Source organism: Asparagus officinalis, chromosome 3, assembly GCF_001876935.1.
Source record: "Asparagus officinalis chromosome 3, Aspof.V1, whole genome shotgun sequence".
Taxonomy (NCBI): domain Eukaryota; kingdom Viridiplantae; phylum Streptophyta; class Magnoliopsida; order Asparagales; family Asparagaceae; genus Asparagus; species Asparagus officinalis.
Window position 1 is genome coordinate 48,231,417 of NC_033796.1, and position 22,973 is coordinate 48,254,389.

General features: G+C 36.5%; 1 protein-coding gene across 7 annotated transcripts in view; it reads right to left on the bottom strand.

The window, feature by feature from the left end:
- The window catches only part of LOC109834046 (penicillin-binding protein 2D-like), a 30,223-nt gene extending 7,536 nt beyond the window's left edge, over positions 1 to 22,687 (bottom strand). For 5 of the 7 annotated variants that reach the window (XR_002245437.1, XR_002245434.1, XR_002245436.1 and 2 more), the window contains exons 1-4: positions 22,636 to 22,687; positions 22,428 to 22,553; positions 3,321 to 3,472; positions 3,004 to 3,133 (exon numbers count right to left, since the gene is read on the bottom strand). Coding sequence is in view for 2 of the 7 variants with exons in the window: in XM_020401938.1 (XP_020257527.1) it covers positions 3,004 to 3,133; positions 3,321 to 3,472 (282 nt within the window). In the remaining 5 variants the exon portion in view is untranslated. Of the gene's footprint in view, positions 1 to 1,045; positions 1,308 to 3,003; positions 3,134 to 3,320; positions 3,473 to 22,427; positions 22,554 to 22,635 lie in introns of those variants that run through there. The other 2 variants (XM_020401939.1, XR_002245438.1) reach the window with 2 other exon arrangements.

The window sequence follows — 22,973 nt, forward strand, 5'->3', positions numbered from 1 at the left end:
GTCCTTAAGTGGTTAAATGTAAGTTTGTCCTATGTATATATTGTAAGATTTTCTTACTTATTATAAAATTAATTGATAAATATTAATTAAGAGCAGTGATGCAAATAGGTGTGACTCTAAACCCTAACCCTAATCTCTTTGCAGAAGCAAAAGTGCATCTAATAGCAACTTGCAGGATCTTATGGTTTGTGTTTACTTTTGCTTTTCAGGTGTAATTCTTACCGACTATGACACAATATATTTATTACTATGATTAATTGATAATTGTGAATGAATCTCTTCCTTTCTATTAGTATATGTTCATCCTATTTTGCATTAAACCAACTTTAGGTGTCCATATGTAGTTCATTTTTATAGCTAGGCTCATAGAACGTTATCTAATTTAATATAAGTTGTTTGCATTGCATCCACTTGCATTTAATATTACATCTTAAAAATTTCACTAGCCAGCCCTATGTTCATTGTTAAGCATCACCAAAGTCAATGGTTGAGGGTATAGCCCACCATTTGTGGTGCTAATTAACTTCTTCTCACCAGACACCATCAGTGCGTCATCAATATACAGTTATGATAATGAATTTGCTCTTGAAGTGCTTAAGATACACAAAAATAGTCTTCATTAATCATTGTAAATCTAAATCTTAGTCATCATTTTGTCGCCATTTGTTTCTACCTATAAATGGACTGTTAAAACTTACACACCTTGCACTCAAGATTTTCAGACACAAACCTCACTCATTGGTTGATCCATAAAGATTTCTCTTCTATTCTTCATATAGAAATATCATAAAAAATGAAGCATCTATTCTTCTTAAGAATTTGCAAAGATTCAGTTGCTAAAGTAAAATTATGGATGCATATGGAGAATGTCATCCTACATTTTAAGATTGTTCAACTCCTTCAGAAGATTGAGTTCAAAGATGGCAACTAAAATAGGCACCTATTTTGTGATTCTGTATTTTGAGAGAGATTCTTTCTTGTACAATCATGATACTTTCAACACTGTACACAATGCATATCTTGGTTTTAGATGTTATACCCTGTGTAAACAACAACGCAAATATATTACAGAAAGTACAGGTGACTGCCGCAACAAAGTAACTACCGGGCTTAGGCCCAGGTATATATGTACATGTAATTATTGTAAAGATGACTAGTGATGCCTAGCATTATGTTATTACATTGACATAAATTTGATGTCAAAAGAATGACGTAGATGAATTCCTCCCTCAGTAACTGGAATTTAATGGTGTTCTATGGACAAATATTTCTTGGCTTCAGCTCATAGCCACTCATAAAGTTACTTTCTGCAAAAAGTTAAAAATAAAATAAAATAAATTGAACAATATACCCATAGTCAGCAAGTGGAATATAAAAAAAAAAGGGAACATTCGTGTTTAGTGCATATATATATGTGTGTGTGTATACATGTATTCAAGAAGAGGGCTAAATAGTAGAAACATTATGAGATTATTTAACTTGGAGCGTTGAGGCAGGGGAACTTTTTCAATGAAAACTGGAAGAAATTCAAGCTCAATTAAAGCTGGGTACAGAGTCATAATTAGTTTACAATTAGATACGTGATTAGAGTTTATGATTACATATTTAAAATTTGATTTCAATTTTAAATTTTAAATTTGAGTTTTTTAGTCTTTTAGTTCTATCTGTATTATGAATTCTTACAAGTCAATAAATGCTCTTGTAAATTTCAGATTTGATCAAGAAAATTTTATTTAGATTTCTTTGAGAATTTGGAATGCCATTGTGTGAGCTCAACAAATCCTATTTGTTTGAAGGTCTGGTTCCTTCTCTTTGCCTCTTGTTGAACTCACTATCCCCCTCTCACACTTACTCGCTCATTGGCTACGCACCTGTTTACCTCCACCAAGTGGTATCTGAGCAAATCGATCCATAGTTAGATTTCAACTCCATGACGGATACAATAATTTCTGCTTTTTCATGTCTTAATCTTAGTCTTCCTGTAGTTTTAGTTATTTCAATAGCAGGATACTATTGTCTCCCATCACAAAAGCACTAAAACCAAAGCTTTTAAAGTGCAAAGCAGGTCAAAGTGACATTTCAAGTTTTAAAAGTGCGAGGCAACCACCGGTTTATTTAAGCTAACTGAGGCGCTAACGAGGCTTTTAGGCTTTTTACAACAATGAAAAAGTCATGACCTAATCTATCTAGATTCCAGACAATGTGTTTCATGTCTGCTCTGACATGTCACATACCTACTGTTATATGTTTGTTCCAGATGTATGAACAACAAAAACCAATTTATGTACATAGTACATACATTAGCCGCTTAAAGGATAACTACTTGTACCTAGCTTATACCTGACTAGATACATGTACTGTCTACATAACCTTCAAAACTTCAAAGATGAAAAGGGAAACCTTGTGAGTGCTAAGCCCTCAGGATCTACCAGAATATACATAACGTAAGCCACAAGAAAGTTTGTTTTAACTTGTTCTAACTTTCAATATTAAGAGAAGATGCAAGAGACTAGGAGAAGGATTAGATTACAAATGGGAGATAGAATATACTTGCGGAAGATATCAACATCAGATACGAGTTAGTCAAATATGAATGAGGAATTCAATCGAGGTAGATTTTACCAGGTAATACATGAATAGATCAAGTATGCAAGTTAATAACATAAAATATGTCAATTGAGGTAAATTTCATCAGCTAATACATGCATGTTCAAGAAGTATCTAGGTTATTAACCCCAATAATAACCTGACTGCAATAATTTATAAAGATTGCTATAAAGTAAAAGCAAAAAAGTAACAAACTTTCCTCAAGTTTATACCTCCCAAACAGAGTTATTCCCCATTCATATTTTAACTTTTACACTGGTTATTTTGGAACTAATGCACTACTATATTAGAAAATCTTCACATGCATATGTGTATGCAAGCACTCATTAGAAAAAGCATGCAAGTACATAAGCTAAAACACCCAGGGATCAAGTATGTGAAAGGTAAGTCTATTACCTCGTTAGTGTCTGCAACTTGATAGACAGGCAAGCTAATAGGTTGTTTCACAATCAAAAGTGCCGTCTCCAAATCAAGGAAACCAGCTGCCACCATCCTTCTCAATACTCTAGCTTGTGAATATTTCCCCCTTAGGAAAGTTAAAAAAACTGCATATTAGTTTTTCTAAATGCGAAGTTCTTTTTTCCAAAAAGGAATATGGAAACTTACTTATGATGACAATTTTTATGATGCATAACTTAAAAGAAATAAATGAGTAGATAGGACACATAGAATATTGAATAACAAAAGAACAGCCGGACTATAACTTCCATAACCTTTGTAAGTTTGTAATTGGGTTTAGGGTTTCAGGAGACGGTAATATCCCAGCCAACAATGCTGATTCTCCTATATTAAGAACAGAAGGGTGCTTTCCAAAGTAAAAAAGAGATGCCGCTTCAATCCCATACTTTCCATGTCCCCAGTACATCTGCAGCATCAGTTTTCCAATTTATTACCAATGGGTCCAATATCAAGAGAAGTGAGTAAAAAATGATTTTCATGTTCTTATTTATATGCTCCATACTAGAGGGAAAAGGAAGGATAGAAGTGTCATCAGTGCAGAGAGTAAGATTTCTAAAACTTAAATCATAAGTTGCTAAATTTTGCATCATTCAGTGTATATCAGTATTAACTACCAAAAAATAAATGCATCACGTTGTCTAATGATCCACCAAAATAATTTAATTTAGGCCACCTACCTATTGATAATAGCGCACACCACATTGCTGCAAACAATGTGAACTTTGATGCCGTAGCTTACATTATAAGGGATACATTGTTTGGAAAAATGTGCAAAATCTGTTCATGCTAAAAAAATATATAAGAAACCACCTTATTTATATACATGATGGCTGCTTAAGCATGATATTAACTATGAAACATTATTTGCAAGACATATATATGCATGAAAAACTGTAAAATTCAACTTTTGCGCTAAAAACTAAAATGTAAAGATAATTAATGAACAACACAGGGTACATCTGATCTGATGTGAGTGATATGAAGGAACACAAACAGATATGGATATCTGCAAATATATCCACATCCAATCAGATACAGATTTTTTCAGAATACAAATAGAGAAGTGAATACGAGTACAAAAGATACAAATCATACAACAGTTCAGACATTCGGGCGAGAGTGGATGATTTTGCGAGTCTACCCTAGCTTTGTAGACATCAGATACACGGCTAGTCTTTAATTTGAGAGATTCCTTGTACTAATTATCTCTTATGTCACATTATCTGAATATTTATAGGTCTAATTTAATGGATATGGATATGTGTTTTTCTAATTGAAGTGTATCAGTATCCATAGTGCACCCAGGGTTGGAAAACAACCGAATCAAATCGAATATCAGTGTGTTCGAATTCAAATTCGATTGAAATTCAAACATTCGAATTCGAATTTGGGTCAATATCGCAATGATGTTCATATTCAACTCAGTAATGTATTAGATATTCGGTAAATGTTCACGAGTACTTGTTAGCCAATTTGGTTTGGGGGCTCTGGCTTCCAAACAGAAGTTCTTTAATTCGAACCTTGAAGTTGACATATCTTTTTGACTTTTTAGTACTTGGAGATTTTTGTATATACATCCTTCCAATTGTATATATTTGTAAATATACCCTCCAAAGCATCATACTTGTTGATTTTCCCTCTAAATTGCCTTTCCCATTCAAGTTTATGCATCAATTTAAACTAAAAAAAATTAAGAAAAAAATTCTAACCTACATTTTGATAAATATAAAACATAAATGAATATTTAATGATCAAGAGAAAAATACATCACGTTATCTATTCGTTTCTAAATCAAATACTAAAAAATATTTGTTTATTGTTATATAAGGTATCGAGTTGAATATGATCAAATAGTTGGACGAATAATAACCAAATTGTGTTGTGCGCAGCGAAAATTTCGGCAGAGTTTTTGGTGCACAATAAGAAAGAAAGATCACAATAAGAATTCCCGTCTCACAAAGGAAACAAGAATCTGAAGTGAATATCTCAACAAAGTGAGATATCAGCTCTTCCTCTCAATAGTTCTAGGACTGACCTGTCGAGAGAACCTAATAAACTATTACAATGGGCACAAACAGCAAATCACACAAATTTTACGTGGTTCGGCAAATTACCTACGTCCACGGGGCAAGGAGGGGGGAGATCTACTATTAGAGGGAGGGAATACGACTAGGGTTTACAATCACATAAGATCTCACAAATAAACCATCGATCTAATCTCTCAATTCCTCTCTCAAAAGGGATGCTAAAACCCTCTCAAAGTCGGCTCAAGGACTGCTCAAAGATCTCCTCTTGAAATCTGCTATTTTTCACCAGCAAGAAGCCCAAGAAGCTTCTGCCGAAAACAACCACAGCCGAAAACAAAACTTCTTCGCACAAAAACCTAGATGACAATTAAAAGGGTATTTATATTGTTCAAGAGCGGGTCTTCGGGTGGGCCATCAAAAACTTTCGCTGTCTTAGGTACTCCCCTGGTACTCCCCCGGTACTCCCCACGTTATCTCTTCACATGGCTTTGCAGCAACACATGGGTGGGCCCCCCTTCCCGCGTCATTCACAATTCTTCACCTCAGCGAAGTTTTCCCAAAACTGAGCCGACACCAAAGCAACCAAATATCCCACTTGTTATGTCCAGTACGCCGTGAAGTTAATTCACGACAACAGACTCAATCCATAATAAGTCGGAACCCGAACGAGAGTCCAAACAATCTCACCCCCATCAAAATCAACTAATCCAAAACCGGTTGCATAGTAAAGACTGCCTACGTATCCTCTTGCCTAAGGAATCAAGCCGAATGTAGTTCACCCAAATGGTCGCGAACGACCTCAATCCAATAGAAAAGTTCACAACCCTTCTCCAATATCATCAACTCTGCGGCCGATAGCACCTCCAATGGCCTCAAAGTGTAACGAATCAAACACCTCCACCTGAGGTGAATCAACGGTCATATCCAAATACAAACTATGTCCACCAGCTATACTCGAATCAACCAACTCATCATCTGCATTCAAATCCAAATGGTCTCTAAACCGTGTCACCTCAGCTGGAATTCCAAACGATGTAGTATGATCTGGAGTAATCTTCACCCAATATGGAATAGCATCACTCTTCACCCGCTGCGATACATCTAAGATCTGTCAAAAACTATCCACCTACTGAGAGTCAATTAGCTCCCTCATCGAAGCCTCAACTGAAGTGACACTACCAGACCAAACACCCAATTGAGTTTTACCTCCTATCACAGCAGTTGACAACTCTTTAATAGGATGACCTAAATATGTCGAAGTCTCAGTCCAAAAACTCTTCTGCATATCATTGCTTGATAACAAACACCGATCCTCCTCCAGCAATGCACGGTTCTCCAAATTTGTCACCTTATCTAGTTGCCCAAAGATTTCCTTTCCAACGAAGTGTCTCGAAATACCATGAGCTTGGCTCTAATATAAAAACAGGTCCATCTTGTACCTCCCACCAAAACCAGAATGAAGTACTTTCACCTTTCTGTCTATCGTACACTTTTTCAATCTGTTAAAGACTACTAGGATTTTTTCCAATGAGGATTTGGTTGTAACCCAAAAACGTCTAGAATAGACACCAACAGAGGAAATCAAACATCTATTACCTCCCAATGATGCCCCTTTGGAAGGCCCCAAAACATCCATGTGAACCCCATCTAAAAGACCCTCCGTGCGGTGAATAGAGATGTCAAACTTCACCTCGGTCTTCTTGCTCACACCAAAGTGTTCACTGGATTTCAAATTACAGGTCTTCGTACCCTCTTTCAATCTATGTAAGGAATCAATACTAGAATGACCAAGCCTCAAATACCGTAGTCTAGTCGAATCAATAGAAATCGTCACTTCTTTACCTGTCACTATACCTCCAGTCAAGTAATACAGGTTATTCCTCCTGACGCCCTTCATCACAATCTGAGAGTCTTTCACAATCTTGAGAACGATGTCCTCAATTCGAATATTCAGACCCTCTCCAACCAAAGCTCCAATCGAGATCAAGTTCTTCCTCAAGGAAAGAACATATCTCATATCATATAACTCCCTAACAGTCCCGTCAAACATCTTGATGCGAATTCTTCCTATCCCAAGGATCTGGCATGTACGGTTATCAGCCATATACATCACACCACTATCCAGCTTCTTAAAACTGGAGAATTATTCCCTTCTAGGACATACATGATAGGTCGCACCACTATCCAACACCCATTCAGATTCCTCCGAATAGCTATCTGTAGGAGTGATAGAAAATGAATAAATAGAAGAGTCAAAAATATTACCATCCGATATAACAATGTTTGCTTCTGATAATGATTGCTTCCCTTTTCCCTTCTACTTATTCTTCATCCATTCGTCGAGATTTGGGCAGTCTTTCTTCTAATGACCAATCTCCTTGCACCAAGCACACTGATCTTTTTTAATTGTAGGATGTCCTACTCAAGACTGTGACTTCCAATTCTTTCGGTTTGGACCCTTCCCTCTTGCGGTCAACGCCTCTGCTACCGGCTCAACTGAAGCATTATTATCCTCTTCTTTCGAAGCTGATAATTCACAAGTGCAACAGTCACCTCACTATACGAAAGAGATGCCTTCCCATTAATCAGAGTAAGAACGAAAGTCTCATATTCCTCGTCGGACAAGGAACTCAACAATAGCAACGCCATGTCCTTATCTTCAATCATGACATCCACATTCGTCAAATCCGTAAGAAGCTTTGTATAGGTGTTCATGTGATCACTAATTGAGGTTCTCTTCTTCAACTGGAAACGATAAAATCTCCTCTTTAAATGCAAGCGGTTCTTAACACTCTTTGTCAGATACTTGCTTTCGAGAATCTCCCAAATCTTCTTGGCAGAAGTCTCATTCATCATATCATATTTTAGATCTTGAGTCAAACAAGTCTAATCACACCATAAGCCGTTCGATTCATCTTCTTCCAAACCTTCTCTTCAATATCATCTGGTTTGCCATCTAACTCCAAGGTATCTTTTAAATTCTGCGCGTTCAGCGCATCCAAAACATCGCATCTCCATAATCCAAAGTTGTTTGTGTCATTAAACTTCTCCACAGAGTGGATATTCAAACTCTGAATGGTCTTCGCGCCAGAAGCACCACCTTCGACACCCGAAACACCTTCTTTCCCCGACATCTTACCCAACGCACCAACGAACGAAGAATAGATCCAAAACTAAAAAGATGAAGTTTTTACCAAAAGATCCCACCTTTATCACCAAACAAAGCCCTAGACGAGCTTCCAAAGCGATCTACTCCTCCAAATTGCTCAAACGTAGCCTGAGCTCTGATACCACTTGTTGTGCGCAGTGAAAATTTCGACAGAGTTTCTGATGCACAATAAGAGAAAGATCGCAATAAGAATTCTCGTCTCACAAAGAAAACAAGAATCTGAAGCGAATATCTCAACAAAATAAGATATCAGCTCTTCCTCTCATCAGTTCTAGGACTGACCTGTCAAGGGAACCTAATAAACTATTACAATGGCCACAAACAGCAAATCACATAAGTTTTACGTGGTTCGACAAATTGCCTATGTCCACAGGGCAAGGAGGAGGAAGATCTACTATTAGAGAGAGAGAGAATACAACTAGGGTTTACAACTACATAAGATCTCACAAATAAACCCTCAATCTAATCTCTCAATTCCTCTCTCAAAAGGGTGCTAAAACCCTCTCAAAGTCGGCTCAATGACTGCTCAAAGATCTCCTCTTGAAATCTACGATTTTACCCACATGAAGCCCAAGAAGCTTCTGTGGAAAATAACCACAGCCGAAAAAAAAACTCCTTCACACAAAAACTTAGATGACAATTAAAAGGGTATTTATATTGTTCAAGAGCGGGTCTTCGGGTGGGCCATCAAAAACTTTCGTTGTCTTAGGTACTCCCCTGGTACACCCCACGTTATCTCTTCACATGGCTTTGCAGCAGCACATGGGTGGGCCCCTCTTCACGCGCCATTCACAAATTGTTTGTTAATTCTTTGGTTCATTTCCACACCTAGTTGCACTTGAACCCATCGAAACACAAATATAAATATGTGAATATCATACTTAAATCCATGTCTAATTTGTTTGCACCCTGAAATTGATACGATATGACCAAATTAAAAATTTGGAACACAAATATAAATATGTGAATATCATGGATTATTCATACTTAATCCATGTCTAATCTGTTTGCACCCTGAAGTTGCTACGATATGACCAAATTAAAATTTTATGCTTTTAATGATGAACTTGTTCATTGACGACGATAAAAAGGAGTGAACCAAAAGTTCTTTTATAATTTTTTCATCTTAAGGGTAGTGTCTAAAGGACAAACACGAGTTTCCCTTTTAAAGTTCAATCTCACATGGAATATATTGTAAACATCCCAGTAGTTTGTAAGGTATCTTGTACCCATGAAAAGTTAGGCTTATCTTTGAGGTTTACAAGTGCACAGGAAGGTAGAGGAAGGCCCAAAGATCTGAGGCCCGATCTTGAAATAGATTGATAGGGTCCAACACATGTAATAATTTGTAGATAGAGGATACAAACCACCGATATTGGACCGGATAAGCTTGTGAAAACCTTGATTTTGCCTCATATTTATTCTATATCTATGTTACTCACGTTGCTTTTAACTTCTAGTTTTTTTTTTGGTATGGCTCTCAAAATTTAAAATTTATTTTAATTGAACCATGATTTTAGCATCATGGATTTTGCTAGCAATGGGGATAAATTTCCATTCTCCATTAGTTAAATAATCAAGCCTATCAAACAGGTCCCACATATCGATAGAAGAAAGAGCACTCTCATGTCTTTCTAGTTTCTATAAAACCTAGATAACTCACCTCCTCATTGATTGCTTCTTTTAGCAAATATAAGCATAATACTATCTGACATAAGAGTACACAATTGAAGGACACATGCCAGGGGTTTATCCTTATACCTTGATGGTCCCATAGTCCATATACACATATGAGGAAGCAAAATCTACCAAAATTTTTTTTCCTTGATAAAATATTCTTGTCTTCTGATCTCTCTCAATTTCCTTCATCGTTTAGATTCTTTTAGTTAATATGTCCTCTTCTTCTTGAACTATCTTATGACATTATTTCCTACTTTAATGGAAATCTAATATCTAAATAGAGAAAACTAATATCATAATCCCATTATCTGAATTTGGAAGAAAAAAAAGATGACTGATTCTAAAAGATGGCAACATAGAGTGTTTTACTGGCTAGATTGCTTGGAACTTGAAAACAATTTGACTGAAAGCCACATCTTGACAAGCATGAAACTACTAAACATACACATTTCAAGCTTTTAATCAGTGTAAAGTTAATAATTTACACTACCGAATTACAAAATAAGATTTAAATTCATAATGCTAACACAACTAACATAGTAATAAAATTAATAGTTTTCAAAATTAAAGGACAAATCAAGACTAATATCGAAGAAAAATCAAATAGTACACGAGGACAAGTTAGGCCCAGGGTTTTCAATTGGGCTACTAAAAATGGTCTAATAGTTTTCTTTATTTTTTGGGATATAAATTATCGGCTATAAAGACCTGATTGAAATGTTAAAGAATAAATATATGATGCTATGTCTTATATTCGCCCTCTGCGAAGTGCCCTCGCACATGGCACTTGCGAGGCGCAAAAAGGCGCCGCCGCCTAAATGTCGAGCGCTTTGGCACTACCCCGCATCAGCAGGCACATGAGGTGCAATGGAGCGCGTGTCATTGATAACTCTCGTGTTGCTTTTAACGTGAAAATTTTTTGACATAGAAAAAATACTAGTTGTTCATAATACAAGTTATATAATATGACTAAAGGCCATTAAGACGTTTTTGAGTAGCAAACTTCGAGTGAAGGGAATAAGTTAGAAACTTATAGAGTTATATGATATGACTAAAGGCCATTAAGACGTTTTTGAGTAGCAAACTTCGAGTGAAGGGAATAAGTTAGAAACTTATAGAGTTGATATATCCTTTGAATTTAAATTGATTGAAAGGAAATATATTTAAGACTATAGTAATTAACTGAATTGTTGCATTCATCACTAAACTCCCTCTTTGGAAATAGCAAATATGTTTTTAGTAAATATCAGATATGTTTTTAGTAGAGAAATTTCAAGTTATTTTATTCATAGCTGAACTTCCTCTTTGGAAATAATTTGGCCTCTCTCATCACTCATTAGGAATATGTGAATTAGAAAACATTATCTATATGTCTTTTTTCTTCGCATCGTTGAGGGAGAGGGTAGATGTGGCTGACCTTTCATTTTATTTTGTATTAGTTAAAGAACTTTAATAAATAATGATAACTTATATAATGTATTAGATTTCACATGATTGTAGGAATTTTTATAGATGAGTTGATATAGGACGATCATAGACCATCAATCTGATGCAATTCGGATTTATTAGGATCTTGCTTTTTTGGTAGGGATTTGTTTTTATTCTATGTAATCTTTTATTTTAGTTAAGATGTCTCAGACTTGAATTACCTTCTAATTTAGTTAGGATTTTTATTTGATTACATCTTTTAAGTTTGTTAGGTTTTGATTTTATTAGGATTTTTATTTACCCCAAATATAGATTGCTAGGTTATATCTTCTATAAATAAGACTTGTAATTCTCTATGAGAAATAGACATTAACTATTAGAATTTAGAGAATATCATCGAATCAGAGATTCCGAAATTAAGAATATGTTACTAATTCATAGAGTTCTAGGATCGAAATTTGCCGTCAGCCAGATTCACACGCTCCACGACGATCGTTGTCGGATTCTTGATTACCGAGAGGAACTAAAGATACAACCCACTACTCAAGTGTCTCTCAAAACTCACAAGTATTTGGCCATGGTGTTCTCTTGATATCTATGTAAGACACGAACAAGAGGCACATAGCTCATCTTACGTAAATGAGTTAGGCAGTTTCTCATAAAACAAAGTGTGTAGTAGTTTCTTGTTTAATGACACTTAACTGCCACAGAGAGAGGAGGTTGTGCCTGACGTGGGCGTAATCAAAACACCCACATCCTACATAAGGCTAGATTTCGTGCTCTTGAATAATAAGATCATTGATACTGCTTGGTAGTTGGTATTGTGTATATGCCTATTAAAAGAAAGTTTTCTATATGTTTAATGATAACTTTTAATATACTAGTTCTTATGATCTCATATTGGCATGAACGATAGATTATATGTACGTGATGTCTGCAAAATTTTATTATTTGAAACCCTTCAATGGTTTAAGAGATTTTTAAGTTTCAAAATTTAAATGTTTTGAGTAACTAAATGTTTGCAGTCGTACATCTCTCTGATAGTGGAGTTATGAGATCTGTTCTTGCATATAGATCTACATGAGAGCTTTCCATAGACATATCATTTGCAAGTTTTTGATCATAGATTGAAAAATTATGATATTTCAAGGTTTGCATGACACAATAGATTTTCATATTGTAAGGTTGAAGATGATGTGTTTTACAACCTGACCCTCAACTTTTCTTTATTGCAGTTTCTATGAGATGATGTTTCTTCTGTGCAAGCCCTTACTTTACTAGAAATTGCAAACAGATTACGCTTTTGTAAAAGTTACGTTTTGAACCAAATCTTTTTGAAAACTGTAATTCTGTAAACATACTCGTATCAATTTTTCTATAGAATAACAAAGAGGTCCACTATTTTCTAAAAAATTATAAACGGACCTTGTTTTCTATAAAACTTGCAATTTAGTACAAAATTTTTTATTTTCTGCAAATAGACGCAGATTTTCTGCTAAGTTACAATCTGGTCCGGTTTCTAAAATATTACAGTTTTGACCTACTTTCTGAAAAATAACAGTTTTGAACCCATTTTTAGAAAACCACAGTTTTGACCCAGTTTCTAGAAAATTATAGTTTTGACCCAGTTTTTAAAAAATTACAGTTTTGATCTAGTTTTTAGAATATTACAATTTGGCCCAGAATATTTTGTTAATTGCAGTCTGACCTATAGAAGTTTTTGTAAGTTAATTTTCCAATATATCATGGCATGTTCATCATAAAATTAGTTATAAATTTCTACAAATTAATTAACATGCTTAATTATTTTTTGTTAATTAGCATACTTGATAACATATAATGATATGTATTTGAAAGGGAGGTTTTAGGCTCGTAAAATATTTAATTAGAAATTTTCTCGCCTAATTCCTAGATTTTATGCATAATTGGACAATTTAATAATGGTCAAACTCTGTTAAAAGGAGATGGTTGGATGTATTACATTTATTTTGATTCCATGACTTAGTTAGATTATTATTAATTTATTCATGATAATGTGACAAAATCTTTATGAATTGTGGTACCTATTAATTATGTTATTATGTCTCTAGAGGATATGGCTACTACCAAAAGCATCGTTACTAACTCAACAAGGGGATAAACTAAATAAAAACTATGATGTTTGGCATCGCAAGATTCAATATCTCCTTGAGAAGCAAGATATGCTAGAAACCATAATAGGATCAGTGACTAAGCCTGATCAGGGCAACAACTGCACAACATATGCGTGATCAACAAGCCTTCCAAGCTTAGAAGAGGAAGGACCATGTTGCTCGCATATTGATGTTGAGAGACATGAGAGATATCACGCTGCATTTTAAGATGTATCAGTTGGCGGTTGGGGATGTTGCTAAGCTCCAATATGGTGGGACTTCCACTACTAGATAGCGCCAACTCATCTTAAGCTTGCTGGTTATAAGAAGCGTCATGATCATTCAATGAGGCAAAATCTTAATGTTATATCAAACATGATTAGTGAGTTGAGAGCATCAGGCAGGAGCTTTCTGATGAACAAGATGTCATACATTCTCTATTTAGCTCATGGGAGCATATGTGGGTTAACCTCACCCGTAATGATAACATCAAGATTTTTGATGATGTTGCTCACCATGTGGAACCTGAGGAGAATTGTCTTCTGACTAAGAAACCCAGTGGGGCGGTATACATAGCTGAGACTAGCTCGCGCAGAGCAATTAGCTCTAAACACGAAAGATATAGAGGTAGAGCACCTAACTGGGTAGAGATGCTAGACCGAATTCTAAGAAGGCTAGATATGCCAAGCGCAAACGTGGATGATGTGGTGATAAGAAAGACAAGACTAAGATGGCCTGTCATAATTGCAACAAGTTGGGTCACTTCTCTCATGAATTCACTGAGCCAAAGGTATGTGATACAACGTTCCATTCTACTATGATTGTTAGTAGTTGCTTGATGCTAAATGAAATGTTCCTACTTGGATTGTAGATTCAACAATAACTAACCACATAGTAAGAAATCGACATCACATGTGGAGTTTCATCAAATTCCAGCTCAGAATAGACGTATTTACATGGGAAACAACTCCAACACAAAGGTCATTGGCATCGGCACCTACAAATTAGATTTGTGATGTGGACACACGTTGTATCTTCATGACATACTATATGCACCCGACGTTCAGTGAAGTCTTGTTCCATTCTGGTTCTTCTAGGTTTAGGATTTAAAGGTGTTTGAACATGGTTGTATTATTTTGTATTTAAAAACTACTTGTTATGGTTGTGGATATTTGTCAGATGGGTTTATGATTTTGACACTTTCCGTTTGTAACAATATTAGTAATTGTTTTTCTTATATTGCCTCTTCTAGCAACGATGTTTGTGATGATCTATTACTCGAGTACCCTTATCATAAAGTTGTATCCATACCCGACACTTATCAGTACTCAAACTTCATGGACACTCCTTAGATATATGCATACATTTATTTAGACATTTGCTCAATTATATGATATATGTTTTAATTTAAAACGCTTGTCAAACACTTCTTGGACGTAGATCTTACACTTCACAATACTCATGTACATTCATTGAAATTCGTTAGACATAGGTTGGATTCATTTCAGCCAATAACCCAAGTTCAAAACTGTGATTTTAGAGTGTCGTTTGGGTGTCTAGTTCAGATACGAGTGACTTCCAATTTATAATAATCAACATAATGAAAGAAACTTAAAAACGTGATAGGAATTTTAATTCTAGTAAGAGGTGAATTGAAAAACAATAATGATCACATATAAATTATTAATCTTAATATATGTACTGTCCCCAAATCCTACATTTTACAATTTTGCCCTGTACCATGCCCTTACTTGTACCTACGCCCATACTAATACCCGTAGCCGTTCTCATGCAACCTAGGTGATAATTTCAAATGGCATGCTAGATTAGTGCATATATGGCAAGAAAGAATGAAAAGGTTAGCTCGAGAGAGTTTACTAAGCCCACTCGCTACAGTTGACATGCCTACTTGTGAGTATTGTTTGAATAGAAAAACAATTAGAAAACCATTTGACAAAGCTGTGAGAGCCACAACACCCTGTAGCTTATTCATTTTGACATCTGTGACTCAATGAATGTGAGAGCAAGACATGGTGCATAATATTTCAATGTATAGATGATTTTTCTCGATATGGTCATATTTATTTGATTTCTCATAAGTCAAAAAAATTAAGTTGCTTCCAACACTGTATGAGATTGGTTGAGAATCAATTAGACAAAAGAGTTAAAACTCTCAGAACAGATCGTGGTCCTGAATATCTATCCGAGCAATTCACGAGACTATATGATGAAAAATGGATAGCATGACAGCTAAATATTTCTAGAATTCCACAACGAAATGGTGTTGCAGAGAGGAGGAATAGAACCCTTCTTGACATAGTTTGATTGATAATGGCGCAAGCTAATTTGCTTATCTCCTACTAGGGAGATACATTATTGACCGTAGCCTGTTTCCTTAACCGTGTGCCCTCTACGTCTGTACCTTCCACTCCACATGAGCTATGGACCGGTGAAAAGCCTAATTTAGTTAATTTGTGGTCATAAGGATCAGCAAGTTTTGTTCACTAAACTTATCATAGATATGGAAACCTAGAGGAAAGAAATGTATCTTCATCAGATGTCCTGAACATTCGAAGGGGTATTTTATTATTGGTGAAAAAGCTTATGGAAGTGTGACAAAAATTGAGTCACGAGGTGCCATATTCTTAGAAGAGGATTTTCCTAATAGAGGCGAGGAACTAAGAGGATTTTCCTAATAGAGGCGAGGAACTAAGGATTTTCAGTTTTATTAATTGGAAGATCTAGATTCTGTCACACATGATAAATCTATTGAGGAAATAGAAGAAATTCATCATTCTCACATGGCTAATCTAACTCCAATGGAGCAAAATCAGGTAAAACCTTAACTACGTAAAAGTGCTCAAGATAGGATCTCTCATCGTTATTTCGAGACTGAAGGTGAGACCATCATGATAGCTCCAACGAATGATGAAGCGACAAACAATTCAAAAGGCACTTGTAAACCTGCTGCTAGGGATTGGATTAAAGCTATGCGGGAGGAAATGGAGTCTATGAAAAACAATCATGTCTTGGACTTGTTTTACCTTCCGCTTGGGCGTCAAACAATTAGGAACTGTGGATTCTCAAAATTAAACGCAAAGTAGACAAATTTATTGATAGATATAAAGCCCGTCTTGTGTCTGAATGCTATACTCAAATGAAGAGAATTGGTTATCAGGAACCCTTCTCACCAGTTATTAGGTTTACCTCGATTCATCTCATTCTAGTCATTGTTGCAAATGTGGATATAGCTCTCTATCAAATGGATGTGAAAACTATATTTCTCAATAGAGAATTGGATGAATAGATCTATATGGGCCAACCTGATAGCTTTAACGGCGAAGGTCATGAGCGCAAAGTTTTCAAGCTCCGTCGATCTATTTATAACCTGAAGCAAGTTTCAAGACAGTGGAACCTCAAATTTCATCGAGTCATTTTAGCAAATGGATTTACAATGATCAGGGAGGATCATTGTGTGTACATCTAGAAGTCCAAAGATAATTTTATGATTCCATCTTTATATGTAGACGACATACATTTGGCTAGAAACAAAAGGGAGTTGATTGATGTCATAAAATATGGTTATCCTCTACTTTTGAGATGAAGGATATAGGTGAATCTAGTTATGTTCTTGGAGTTAAGATTGTTAAAGATCGTTCCAAAAGACTTCTTGGTTGGTCTCAAGAGACTTAGACTAAAAAGATGCTTGAGCGATATCAAATGCATAACTGCAAACCCATACTCTTGTGAAAAGAAATTTGAGCATAAGCCTTGATATGGGTCCTAAGACTCCAAAGGAGAAGGAAAGAATGTCAATAGTTCCATATTCCAGCGCAGTCAGAAGCCTCATGTATGCTATGTTCGTGTGATGTGTATAAGACCCGATACTTGTTATGTTGTTGGATTTGTCAACGACTCAACAGTATGACCGCACTTGCTTACTCTAAGGATCCCAAGTATTATGGGAAAACCAAACACGTAAAGCCCAGATATCACTTCATTAGAGATATAATAACACACAAGGAGGTGGTCTTACAACATATTTCAATGAGTCAGATGATGGTTGTAGATCCATTTAGCAAGCCTATTGCAAGGGATACATTACATGTTAAATCTCTAGGACTGTGTAGACTATAATTGAACTTATGATTTGTAGATGATTATGGGATTTGCATTAGGAAATAATACATTTGTTGCACTTCTATGATTGATTATGCTGAGTAGATATATATGTTTGATTCTTATATATTTGCCACACAAAGTATCATTTAGTAACTAGCACATTCTAAGAAGTATGTCGATAGGTTAAGATTGGCTCTCTCACGCAATCGATCTCCTTTGGCGCGAAGCTAACAAAGATGAGACATAAGTTAGTTATAGCGCTTAGAAAGTGAGTATAGCTCAAAATTTTAATATGTCGTCTTGGTAAGGACTAAGATGAGGCTTTTAAGAGAACAATGAGCCGACATAAATGTTTCCCCACCATTCATGAAATCTATACATAAGACTAGGTGCGAGAAATTCATTTAGCGCTGTTGAAAGTGAGAAAATGAGTACCTCAAGTTAGACGCTTGTCGACTGAACTAAGACCTATAAGGTGTTTAGAGTTTAAGACATACGCTCTGAATTGGCAGATATTCTCCACCGTAATATGCATTTATACTGTATATGCTTAGCGAACAAATAAGGAAGTGAGTGAATGAGTCCTTGCTTCATTAATATGTGAGTACTGTAGGTCATATATTAATCTCATCTGTACCCCATGTGGCTTTTGACTACGTCATAAGCTGAAAAGTTAATAATAGCTACTCTAGTGTTTCAATATTACTTATCGTCGTGTGATTCAACCAAACAGGACATTACTGGAAAAGTAATTAACTCAACTAAGTGGCATTGCGAGCAAAAGGAAGACTGATTTAGAATTACACACATCACTTGTATTCACCGGCTAGCCAGTTGTGTCCTTTTAATGCTAATAGACAACTGTAATACATGTGAAGTTTAGAGTGGATGGAGCATGGATCTAGTGAGGGATTTAGATACGTTTAATTCTGTGTAACCAAATAAGTCTGGGATACTGCGATACATTATTGTTTAACTGCTTTGTCATCTTAGGGTCAATGTCTCCATCCTAGCCCTAACAGGTTTTTAGCTCAGAGCTCCCAAGTGCAAGTGTATTCGTTGGTCAGAGGATTCATTTGTCTATATGATGACTCAAAGCTTAGCTATTACAACATGACGGAGGTCAGTTGTGCCCGTCATGTGCAAGTGGGAGATGTAGAATGTGGGGATTGTTTTGGTTATGCCCACATCAGGCACAACCTCCTCCCTTTGCAACAGTTAAGTGCCACTAAATAAGAAACTGCATAGCAGTTCATTTTATGACAAACCACCTAACTCATCTATATAAGATGAGCACTATCCCTCTCGTTTGTGTACAATAATTACATGGATATCAAGAGAACACCATAGCCAGATATTTGTGAGTTTTGAGAGACCCTTGAGTTGTCAGTTGTATCTTTGGTTCTTATCGGTAATTAAGGATCCGACAGCGATCGTCGTAGAGCGCATGAATCTAGCTGACGATGAATTTCGATCCTCGAACTCTACGACTCAGTAACATATTCTTAATTCCGAAATTTCCAGTTCAATAATATTCTCTAAATTATAACATTAATGAATAAAAAATTGAGCTATGAAAATTATTGATCACGTGAATTGTTTCTCTTCTTGAGCATGTGAAGTGTTCTTTAGCATGAGAATTGTCTCCTCGGATGTGAAGCCCTTACGTGTGATAGAGCTTGTAGCTCATCCTTTTTTATATATTTTTCAGACTACTGAGACTATTATAGACTTGTATAGCGTAGAGCAAAATTTCTATGCGGAACGATGTCGTTAGGTCTAAGTAATCTCTTTTTCCCCCTTTGCATGGATGGTATTTTTGGGGATCTTGTCAGGTTTTGTATTTTTGAAAGTTTTAGCTAAAGAGTGACTTATCTTTAGTTAAGGGTTACGAAAAGCGACTTCTTGTTTGAGTTGTAATCTATGAATACGTATCTTGGAAATTTGAACCAGGGATCTGTATTTATGTATTACATACATGTATTGATTTAGGAGATTTTGGTGGGAATGACGAAAATGGATATAGCGGTGCTGCTCTTCACAATCGTAATAATATTACCTGTGAATTTAGAGATGATGTTTGTGTACATGGGTGATATTCTGTATTTTATGCCCTGCACATAAGAGGTCTTGAAAAATTCATAATTACTTTAAATAAAAAAGTTTAATTGGTCAGTCACCCATTCTTGCGGGCATGACATATATTCAGCAAGGTTGAAGACAAAACCCCACTCTAAGTCCATAGGGTCGAGGTCACAAACAACAGTAACAGTGTATATGAATGTACCTTTGGATAAATCTCCATAATCTGGTTACACTTATGGAGAGGTTCTATTCAAATAGTAAATTTTGTCTCGGTAAGTATCCCTATCTATGATTTACTTAATAGCTTAAATTCGTCTAACTGCAATATGTTGGGGAATTTCACTCTCCCCGCCTACTACAATATGCGTAACTCCGAAGCCAACCCACAATCAACAAGATATAAAACGACCACAATCAAGAAAAAGAACACCATGATTTACGTGGTTCGGTCGACCAACTTCGACCTACGTCCACGAGGCAACAATATGAGAAATTCACTATGTATCAGGGAGAACTACAAGAGGAACTACTCAACTCCCGTCTCTCAATCTCTCAACCTCACATACATAATCAACTCTCATATTCTCTCTAAAGCCTACTCCTTGTAATCTTTTACACGGATAAAGATCACGAAACTCTTACCTCTCGTACAATATTCTTGAATTAGGCTACGCCCTCTGCTAACCCTAGATTACAAGAATATTAGCTCTCTACTACATCTCTCTATTCTCTTCTTCTTAGCTTTTCCCCCAACAATAAAAAAATATATATAGAGAAACCAAAATCATATTTCTAGCCTAACTTCCTAATTATAATAGGATTCAAACTCCTAATCATGATGGAACCCAAACTCCTAATCATGACAGATCTCTAACCCTATCTAATTCTCATGAAGTGCTACAAAGAATCAAAAACACAATCACAATAATCTCCACCTTGGATTTAATTCCCAAACTCCCTTGAAGATATATAATCATCGTCTTGAAATTTTGTCTCTCCCGCTAGAGTCTTATATTTCTTTCGCACTTCAAATCGAAGCAGCCACACTCTTAATCAGAACACCTGCACTCCAACTGGTTGTCTCAGGACCCTCATTATCATCTGCCTCACCATGGCGCCTCCACCTCTCTTGTATGACCAAGAGATCTTCGCCACCTCTGATAATAAAAGCAAATCAATCATGCTTGTCCTCCCAATTTGAGCCTCACAATAGCCTTCCCCTACTTGTCCTTGTGCTCCACCTGCATCGTTCGTCTAGAATCATATCAGTGCACCTCTCCTACTCCACAGTACGAGCCGGATGCCTCTATCTCTTCCACCACTTGGTTTAGACCGAATATGAGTGCTTATCGTCTTCAAGTCCAATGTCACCATCTCCATTACCATGTGTCACTCGGTCGTGCCCACTTGCAAGCTCTACCTAATCTGACACTATCCTCCCCGAGTCTACACTAATCAACTACTGCTCCCGCGATGGCTTTGAATAATTATATGCTGACAACTCTACTGCTAGAATCACATCTGATTCTCTACGCTAATATTATCTATCTCATACTCATTTGTCCTAGCTGCCATTAGATTCGTCTTGCTGTTGAATAGCGAAACATCGAACTTCGGACCCGAAGAAGTCATCATTCTCTAACCACGATCAACATTCAAATCAGTCACTGTAGGATTGAATTTGATAAAACCGACGTTAAAAACAAACTCAACACGTTAAAAAACCCTAGGAACGACTCCTGGATTACCAAAATCCGCCTTCAAATCCTAGATCAAAAGACAGTATCTCAACCGTTGGACCTGTGTGAACAGTACCCGCCGTGCTGCTACAGTGTTCCTGCTATAGTATCCAACTACAGTATGCTGCTGCTACAGTATTTTCCCCTTTTCTCATCTTGATTTTTGTAACGCTGATCTTTAATCTTGCACGAAGTCGTCTTCTATCTTGCGAATTCACTCCGGGATCCATCACCATTGTTCTGATACCAATTGTTAGTGAATTTCACTCTCCCCGTTTACTATAATATGCGCAACTCCGAAGCCAACTCATAATCAACAAGATATAAAACGACCACAATCAAGAAAAAAAGAATTTACATGGTTCGGTCGACCAATTTCGACCTACGTCCACGGGGCAACAATACGAGAAATTCACTATGTATAAGGGAGAACTACAAGAGGAACTACTCAACTCTCGTCTCTCAGTCTCTCAACCTCACATACATATCAACTCTTATATTCTCTCCAAAACCCACTCCTTGTAATCTTTTGCACGGATAAAGATCACGAAACCCTCACCTCTCGCACAATATTCTTGAATCAGGCTACGTCTTCTGCTAACCCTAGATTACAAGAATATTGGCTCTCTCTACTATATCTTCTCTCCACTCCCTTCTTCTTAGTTTTTCCTCCAACAATAGAAGAATATATACAAAAAAACCAAAACCCTATTTCTAGCCTAACTCCTAATTAGAATAGAATTCAAACTCCTAATCATGATGGAACCTAAACTCCTAATCATAATAGATCTCTAACCCTATCTAATTCTCATAAAGTTCTACAAAGAATCAAAGACATGATCCCAACACTATATTCTCTAATTTTCACAATAGAAACAAACATTTCCTCAAGCCCAAGCGTATAATAGGCTGTGATTTGATTTCCACTGTCAAAGAACAAAATTTACTGTTTTGACGGGTGATTTAACAGAAGAAATACCTTGTGTAGGTAAGAGTAAAATATTTGCCACTTCGACAACCTCCTCTCCACAATCAACGACAGAATCCCCTCCACAAATTTCCTCGAAATCTTTCGATCCGCCGTCAAAAACAGATTTTTGACGAGCTGCTCCATAAAAAAATAATCAAAGAATTCACAAAAACCGATCAAATCACAAAACCACGAACAAGTAAAAGAATCCAATCACCTGCTGAGTGAGAGTGCTCCTCCCCCGCCATTAGGGTAAAAAACGGACCGCCTCCGATCGCCATAAGGATCGCACCAATCCGTGGTAAAAGGACCCGCGCGTCCTCCGCGCATGATCGCCTGTATCAAATGGTATGGAAACTCCGTCGTCACCTTTGATTCAGCTTCCTTTGAGAATTCGAGGAGGTGACGCCATCGATCGGTGAAATCACCGGGCAGGATTCTTAGAAAAGCGTTGAGGAACAAGATTCCACCCGAGATTAGAGTGAACGGGAGGGGATTCAAGAAGTGGGAGGGTTTAGTTGCGTGTACCGGGGGAGGAGAGCACCGCAGCGGACG